We start from the raw sequence: 9140 nt of genomic DNA on the forward strand, positions 1-9140 counted from the left end.
AAAAATAGATATTTGCAAAATTCTGCCTAAATATGTATTTTACCTGGTTAATGTGTGTGGCGGGGCGTGGTCTGCAGCGCCGCTGCAGGGGAGGCGGACGCACCTGAGCTGCACCCGCAATCACGCCTCGCCACCTTAAAGTCTATGCTCTCTCTGCTGTTGTGTTGTCAGGCTGTGAGCTGAAAAGCTACAGCCGGCTGTATGCGTACAGCAACCGTGTGTGAAAAGTGGTCAGTAACGAGATGCTGAAAAGCATGTTCATGCAAACATCGTCGGGTCTGCCGTGATATGTTTACAATAAGACTTATGGTCCCGAACCTCTGCGCACAGCATCTGCAAATCGGGGCTTTCATCTTTACGCAGGACTTTAAGCTGTCATCTGTGAGGCGTGAGCGGTGTTTGTTTTAACATAGTTCATGGTGGAGCTGCTGACATAATGTGGATCCGAAAATCCATAACTGGCCTACCTGGGGTCGAAAGTCTCGATAAATGCACGGCGTTTCGGCGGGTATACCGGCTTCCGCGAGTGTGACGCTTATTTTGAGCGGTGAAAAAATAATATAATATAATTTTATTTTTATATTTCAAAATCACAATAATCTTCCAATTTAGAACTACAAGTTTAAAAAAGAACTAAACACAAATAAAATACACTTCAGCTAAATACTTCTAATTTATTTTCCCAAACCACCCGGAGCCGCAGTATAAGGACAAAAGAGCCGCATGCGCAGGTTGCTGACCCCTGGTCTATTCTGTAACGTCACCTGAGTTAGTGTGGGGCAAAATCTGCAAAACAGGAAATTCTTGTTCTGACATGCCGACTTGCTGCCAGGCGTTTCAGTGGGGAGTGCTTTACACTCAGTGTTAGAACACTTGTGAAAGTGTTTGTTTCTGAAAAGCAGAAAAGGAAGCTTCCAGGATCATGTTTGAAGAGCTTTTTAAGTCCTCCACTTCCGTTTTGCTTTTGGGGGTCATCATTGGCCTGTTGATCATTCAGATTCTTTTATCCAGCTTCAGCTCTAAAGAAAGGAGAGAGCCTCCAGGACCCAGACCTTTTCTTCTGCTCGGCAACCTGCTGCAGGTCGATCTCAAGAGGCTCGACAAATCTCTCTTTGATGTGAGAAACTCTTTGTTTACAGTTTTGTGACTTTGTTGATTTTGTCATTCTTGTTTCGGATTATGAGTCTCACCTATGTGCACATGATTTCTGTTCAGCTTTCTAAAACATATGGACCAGTGTTTACAGTCTACTTTGGACTAAAGAAGGTCATAGTCATAGCAGGTTACAGGGCAGTCAAAGAGGCTCTAGTAAACCATGCTGAAGAGTTTGGAAACAGAGAAGTCACGCCCATCTTCTATGACTTTAACAAAGGACATGGTAAGAAAATCCTCTTTGAGTTAGTGACTTTATTTATTTTCTCATTTTCTTCTTGTTAAAAAGTCAGTTTTATCTGCTTCCAGGAATACTATTTTCCAATGGTGACTCGTGGAAGGAAATGAGGCGCTTTGCTTTAAGTACCCTGAAAGATTTTGGAATGGGCAAGAGGATTAGTGAGGGAAAAATCATTGAGGAATGTCACTATCTGATCCAAGAATTCGAGCAGCATGAAGGTAACATGAGCTCTACTGAACAATTTGACAAGTTCAAACACAATCACATAGGTTAAACAAGTGACTCAATAAACAAAATACTTAGTAACCTTAGCAGAGAGGAATATAAATATACCCACGGCCATTTCATTAGGTACACTATGCTCGTACTGGGTTAGAGACGATTTTGGGCTCAGAAGTGGTTTAACTCATCATGGCACAGATTCAACAAGGTGCTGGAAACATTTCAGATTTTGGTCATTAACGAGACTGCATCACTGTTGTAGATTTGCCAGCTTCACGTTGTGGATTTAAATCCCACATCCCAAAGGCACTCTATTGCATCTGTTGACTGTGAAGGGCATTTGAGTACAGGGAACTCACTGTGATGTTCAAGAAACTATAAATGAGCTAAGCTTTGTTACGTGGTTAACCTGTTGGAAGCAGCCACCAAACGGGTATATCATTCTTGTAAATTAATGGATATAATCAAAAATACTTGGACAAACGGTAGCAATTTAAAAAAAAAAAAAAAAAACAGAAAATTTGGTAGTGGTCCCAAAGTGTGCAATGAAAATACGCCACTACACAAACCACCAGCATGATGGATCCATGCTTTCATGCAGTTTACACCAAATTCCGACCATACCATCCAAAGGTCACGACACAAATCCACACTCATTTGCCCGGGCAACATTTTTCCAGTCTTCTCTTGCTCAATTTTGGTGTGTCTGTGCAATCTGTAGCCTTAGTTTCCTGTTCTTATCTGACAGGAGTGACACCTTGTGTGCCCATCTCTCGCTGTTAGCCCATCTGCTTCAATGTTCAACATGTTGTGCATTCAGAGATGCTCTTCTGCATACCTTGTTTGCAACACGTGGCTTTGTGAGTTACCATTGCCCACCTCTTAACAGTTTGATAACTGTTGTTTGCTGGATTTTCTCTTTTTTGACAATTTTTTGTAAACCCTTGAGTAAGTTTTGCTGGAAAATCAGAGTAAAAACGTCATCCTTCATCCTCATTCTGATGCTCATTTTGAACCTCAGCAGGTCTTCTTCACCATGTCTACATGCTTAAATGACAGTGAGATTGTTGTGTTGACAAGCAGTTGTACAGGTGTGCCCAATAAAATGGTCAGTGAGTGGATATTAACATTATCTTGTTCAACTAACAATACATTTGCATTTTTGGCTTATGATGTCTAACACTTCACAATAATCCTAGTTTAGTTCAAAAAAGAAAAAAAAAAGTAACCTTAACACTGAGTCAGAACAGCCAGTATGACATTAATGCTACATTATCTCAAAGTGAGTCTAAACTGAGGTATTTATAATGTGTGGCAGTACATTATATATTTTATATCTAATTATTATTTATAACTATTTTTTATTACAGGGAAAGCCTTCAACAATAGGCAGACACTAGTTTATGCTGCTTCAAACATTATATCAGCTATAATGTTTGGAAAGAGGTTTGAATACAAAGATCCTGTCTTCCAAGCTATGGTGGAAAGAGACAGTGAGTCCATCCGTCTGACGGGATCAGCTTCCCTCCTGATACTTATATAAATTCATGCTGACATGGAAAATCAGTACAGATATACATTTCTTCTGAAATTAGAAATTGTAAGATTTTCCTTGTTTTTCTAACGAATACATTTAAATGTTAACAAGACAAACGTGTTCAATTAATAGCACAACAATGTGTAGAAAACCATCATTACACATCTTCAAACATAACGAAAAAGGCAAATATTCAAAGATTATCAGCATCAGGATGAATAGGTCAAAATTTGAAACCCATGTTCAAACAATAATAAGTAAATGAGGCTCATGATTTTCATAGTTATGTTTTCTGGCTATAATTTATTTGTATTGGTCACTCTAACAGATATACAACCTAGTTCCGTGGCTGGGTCCTTTTCTTAAAGACTGGAGGGATTTGATGAAAAATGTTGAAGACAACAAGGCGGACGTGAAAAGGATCATAGGAAACCTTAAAGAGACTTTCAACCCTGAGATGTGCAGATGCTTTGTTGATGCGTTTCTGATTCACAGGCAAAAACTGGAGGTGAGGTATCAGCGGTCACTCCACTCCTATACTGTTAATGTTGTTCATTAACGGCATTTACTCTTCTCCATATGTCGTGCTAGGAGTCTGGAATCAAGGATTCACACTATCATGATGATAACCTGCTCTACAGTGTGATGAATCTGTTTGCAGCTGGAACCGATACCACAGGAAATACACTTCAGTGGTGTCTGCTGTACATGGCCAAGTACCCTCATATCCAAGGTGCAGAAATTCCTCCCCAGGCTTGTTTCAATTTACATGAACTTAAAAAAAGGTCACATATTGTCAACTTTGATTTATATTTCATTTACATGCAGACCAAGTTCTGGAAGAGCTGAACAAGGTGGTTGGAAGTCGACAAGTTTGTGTCGAGGACAGAAAGAACCTGCCGTACACTGACGCTGTTATCCATGAGTCACAAAGACTCGGCAACCTTGTTCCCATGGCTATTCCTCACAGAACCAGCAGAGATGTTTCCCTTCATGGCTATTTTATCAAAGAGGTTTGCTGGTAACATTTATTCCAATTAACACAAATTATTTTTCTTTCTTTGTTATATTAACTTACATTTTGAACATTATGCTTTTCTTCTGCTACAGGGAACTACTGTATTTCCCCTTCTCACTTCAGTCCTATATGATGAGAGTGAATGGGAGAACCCGTTTACTTTTAACCCTTCTCATTTCCTTGATCAGGAGGGTAAATTTGTCAGGAGAGATGCCTTCATGCCATTTTCTGCAGGTGCCATTAAAAAAAATAAAATAAATAAACAAATATTTTATGCTTGCATATACCTAAGACCATTTTCACCTCTGTCCTTGCAGGGCGCAGGGTGTGTCTCGGAGAAGGTCTGGCCAGAATGGAGATCTTCCTGTTCTTCACGTCTCTCCTTCAGCACTTTCGATTCACGCCCCCTCCTGGAGTTTCAGAGGATGAACTGGACCTGACACCAGTTGTGGGCTTCACACTCTCTCCTTCACCTCAGAAGCTGTGTGCTGTCAGACGCCAATGAAAAAGAACCAGAAACTTTTGATAACTATGTGTTTTTTCTTATGAATTGGCATTAGTCTATAGAGTGAAGTACCCGTAAATCTAATGCACAGTGATGGTATTCTATGTACTGACATCTACTTTAGTCTACATATCCTCCTTGATTAATCTTTTCTAATGAAAAATTAAGACCAATAAAAAGACTACTGCTTTCAAAACAGTCTTTTTATTGGTCTCAATATATCTACGCTTATGTTTGTATTGTAAATAAAGTAAATCCATGCTAACACATACAGTTTCTGTGTTTAACTACTGAATGACACATATTTTTTTCAGAAACAGGTTATGCAGAAATGTTGCTGTGGCGTGGGTGTGGTCTCTGGCCAGCTGCAGAGGAGGGGTGGCACAGTGAGCTCCCGGGGCAGCGCAGGGGCGGGGTCAACAGGTGTGCTGGGTTCTGACATTGATTGTGTGTCTTTTTATGTTGGCAGTGACAGTCGGAGGGGGGGCGGACGTGACAGCACAAAGAGAGCGGGAGTGGCTGTGAATGAAACCACAACTCCAAATAAAAGTTTTGCTGTCAACATAATCGCTCCAGCGTATGTTTATTGGGTCAAACGCTACAGTTGCCATGGCAATATTGCTGAAAGATTGCATCAAGCTTCTGATTTAGGCCAAAGGTTACTAAACAGTTACAGAATAGCAGCCTATTATTGCTAAAATCAGCACATTTCAGCTGGGGCCCTACCTGTGTCTGCAGAAGTTCCCCTGCCACTGTTTACTTGAATTACAGAGCCCTGACCATGTTTTTCTCATGACTTTAACTCCAATCCAACAAGCAGAAATGAAGACCACACTAATTCAGAGTTCAGACATTTAAATTGTATCAGTCTTTGTTATAGTGTTCACTTACTTAATAACATAACATGTAAGCCACAGACTAAAGTCTCTTTTAGTAATTCCATGAGAAATTGACTTTAAAAGACAAAATAACCTTTGGCAACCAATAATAATGCCCACTGATTTTGCTCTTTCTCCTGCACAGTTACATAATAGATATAAGTCAAGTGCTCTACAAAGTAGCAGTTTAGAATCAACAGACATGTGATGAGGAATATGTTTCTGTGACACCACGGGCACACAAACAGCCTAGTGAACAAGAAGCTGATAGCATGCAATGGTTAACCTCCAAAACCACCACATCGCTTTCAGACACTTTCAGTTAATGACTGTTAGCTTCTGTCATGGGAGGTTACAACAGCTGAGTGGTGCTTCGACCTAATGCATGTAAGTCCTGCCTGCACATGTCTTCATGTCCTCATCTTTGCTACATGAACATCTGCACATGAACTATTCCTGAGGTTATCCAATTAATTCATAGTTTTAGATGACTGTGAAAATAAATACGTTTTTACGGCATTAAGCACAGGCTAAACTGTGTGGTTACAGTAGGCAATGTTGTGGTCAATGTACTCTGATGTCCATGTAACTCATGATACTTAAAGAATTGTCAATGTAACTATATGGGAGAATTTGACAACACAAAAAGATGGTGGTAGTAAATTTTTTGGTCACTTTGTGTGGAACCTGTCTCTTGTGGACTTTGTGGGGCATGTATGAGTTACTGCATCATGCAGTTTTTATTGTGAAACGTGCCTGATTGTATTTTTCCAACACACATAGTGTATATTTATATAAGGCAATAACACATAAATAGAGTTCAGTGTCCTGTTGGGCAACAAGACCAAGGACCTCAGTTATTGGCTTACTGACATTTTAGCATGTGATATCAGAGAGATAAGGCAAAAAATTATGAGCTTTTTCTTTGTTACTACCGGCCAGTGAAAAATAAATACTCAACATATCATATGCAAACATGTACACTATATATTTTGTGTATAATTTTAGGAATTTGTTTTTACACATTTTAGCAGGTCTGTTAAAACTAATGCAGACAAATGCATTTCTTTCATTTTTCTCTGCAGAGCAGGTCCATGAGGCGCTGAGCCGGGTAGTAGGAAGCCTATGGGCTCAAATTGTGGCCATAAATATTTTGTACTTGTAAATCAGTTTTGTATGTGTAAAAAGAATTTGTGTGTGTGTAAAAAAGATTTACAAGTACGAATTTTGACCCTATTTTTCTTCCTTGGTCAATGTCATGTCAATCACAAATTTAACTATCCAATCAGAGAACAGATGGGTTTGGCTATTGAATTCAATTTTCAATTCAATTTTATTTATACAACGCCAAATCACAACAAAAGTTGCCTCAAGACTCTTCATAGATACAGAGAAAAACCCAACAATCACATGACCCCCTATGAGCAAGCACTTTGGCAACAGTGGGAAGGAAAAACTCCCTTTTAACAGGAAGAAATGATATGGTGATATCATTTCTTCCTGTCTACAAGGTCATTAAGATAAGATGGGGCCTTATTATTTAAGACCTTGTATGTGAGGAGCAGAATTCAATTCTGGATTTAACAGGAAGCCAATGAAGGGAAGCCAATACAGGAGAAATAGGCTCTCTCTTTCTAGTCCCTGTCAGGACTCTTGCTGCAGCATTTTGGATTAGCTGAAGGCTTTTCAGTGAGTTTTTTGGACATCCTGATAATAACGAATTGCAGTAGTCCAGCCTGGAAGTAATAAATGCATGAAGTAGTTTTTCAGCGTCACTCTGAGACAGGATATTTCTAACTTTAGAGATGTTGCGCAAATGGAAGAAAGCAGTCTTACATATTTGTGTAATATGTGCATTGAAAGACATGTCCTGGTCAAAAATGACTCCAAGGTTCCTCACAGCATTACTGGAGGCCAAGGTAATGTTAATAGTAATAGTTAAATTTGTGATTGACATGAAATTGGCCAATCAGATGAAAGGAAGAAAAATAGGGTCAAAATTTGTACTTGTAACTTGCAGAGTTTCACACATATTTTTTTGGCTAAGTCCACATACAAATCTTTTTTACACGCACACAAATTCTTTTTACACATACAAAACTGATTTACAAGTACAAAATATTTATGACCACAATTTGGGCCCATAGAAGCCAACAAGTTTGTGTAGATGACCGGAAAAACCTGCTGTACACTGATGCAGTCATTGACGAGAGTCAGAGAGTCTGTTCCTCACCAATCTAGCCAACATGTCACCTTCAGGGGATACTTTATCAAAAAGGCCAGCTGCTGTAAATATATTTTAATAGATATCTTGATTCACTTCTGATAACCTGAACTGGTTCTGTAGATATACATCTACATGAAAAATCTTCTTGGTTTCCTACAGGGAACTATTGTGTTTCCCCTTCTCACCTCTGTCCTGTATGATGAGAGTGAATGGGAGAGCCCACACACTTTTAACCCTTCACATTTTCTGGACAAAAAGGGTCAATTTGTCAGGAGAGATGCCTTCATGCCCTTTCCTGCAGGTATGACAACTTTGATAAAATGTACACTTCCACAGACGTGATTGGATTTAAATGAGTGTAAACTGCTCTTGCAGGTCGCAGGATGTGTTTCGGAGAAGGTCTGGCTAAGATGGAGCTCTCTTCTTCACCTCCCTCATTCAGCGCTTTCGTTTCAGGTAATTTCAATTGCAACTTTTCTATCAGCTCAACAAACATGACAAACACACAAAGTGTTTGCGTGCAGTTTTTTCTCAAAGTGTGTCGCTAGCTAAAGGCCCAGCTGCTGTATTTCACAGGGAGAGAACAGAAAGAGAGCCAACTTCACTCAGAGATGGAGAAAGATAAGAAAGATAGGAGAGGAAGAAGAGAGGTTCGATTTAAAGGTAAGGACTGCTCAAAGGTATCTGATAAACTGGAAATTTAAAGCTTACGTGTAAGTCCTCAGGTTTTTGAATCAGATGTTGTTTTTGTACATGTGACATTATGCTTTTTCATAAAAACAAACTGAGGTAGACTAACTTTATTATCTAAAGGTTACATGAAAACCTTGCTGCAGGTTAGTGCAGGATAAACAGGTTCATTTGTTGTACTGTGAAAAGTGAAGAACACACTGCTCTTTAAGAACAGTGTGTGACTAGTGCACAGTGGCTGTGGTTTCATGTGGAGAGTGGGCTACATCAAGTGTAGCAGGGAGTCATCTGCATTTTAGCTGATGATGCTGAAATCCATTGATCAAATTCCACCTTCATATCAACCTAATACTATCTGGATAAAAGCCAGGATAAACAGTGCACTGTAGAGGATGGTTGAATCCAGTTGTGTACATCCACAAAGAGCAGCAGGTCAGCTGATCATAGCCTGTACATTAAGAAAATCTACTGAAGCTCTCAAAAGAAGACATTGTGAGTTATGATTCTTTTCCCGACACTAAACCATTACAACTGATTTTAGGGTTCTCCCACCTACTGAATCCCACATTAACCCTTGACTGTACACATAAACAATGTAGGTAACAGAAAATATTTTTCTTTAATTGGATTAAAAAATGTTAGACTAAAGTTTCCCATCTACTGATATTAA

The 9140-nt window shown here is 39.4% G+C and overlaps 1 protein-coding gene across 1 annotated transcript; it reads left to right on the plus strand.

Moving 5' to 3' along the window:
• The first annotated feature begins 790 nt into the window (after positions 1 to 790).
• LOC146520042 (cytochrome P450 2K1-like) lies at positions 791 to 4944 on the plus strand. Its single transcript, XM_085155705.1, has 9 exons — positions 791 to 1117; positions 1216 to 1378; positions 1462 to 1611; positions 2986 to 3152; positions 3487 to 3660; positions 3744 to 3885; positions 3981 to 4165; positions 4263 to 4404; positions 4488 to 4944. The coding sequence occupies exons 1-9, from the start codon at positions 923 to 925 to the stop codon at positions 4673 to 4675; spliced, it is 1506 nt and encodes a 501-aa protein (XP_085011831.1). The 5' UTR covers positions 791 to 922; the 3' UTR covers positions 4676 to 4944.
• The last annotated feature ends 4196 nt before the right edge of the window (positions 4945 to 9140 follow it).

Source organism: Neolamprologus multifasciatus, chromosome 4 (genome assembly GCF_963576455.1).
Source record: "Neolamprologus multifasciatus chromosome 4, fNeoMul1.2, whole genome shotgun sequence".
NCBI lineage: Eukaryota > Metazoa > Chordata > Actinopteri > Cichliformes > Cichlidae > Neolamprologus > Neolamprologus multifasciatus.

Excerpts from the sequence above, each read along its gene's own strand:
- LOC146520042 (XM_085155705.1), top strand. The coding sequence starts at position 923 with ATGTTTGAAGAGCTTTTTAAGTCCTCCACTTCCGTTTTGCTTTTGGGG. Across the intron at positions 1,118-1,215 it reads TCGACAAATCTCTCTTTGAT|CTTTCTAAAACATATGGACC; the intron begins GTGAGAAACTCT and ends ATTTCTGTTCAG. Across the intron at positions 1,612-2,985 it reads AGAATTCGAGCAGCATGAAG|GGAAAGCCTTCAACAATAGG; the intron begins GTAACATGAGCT and ends TTTTTATTACAG.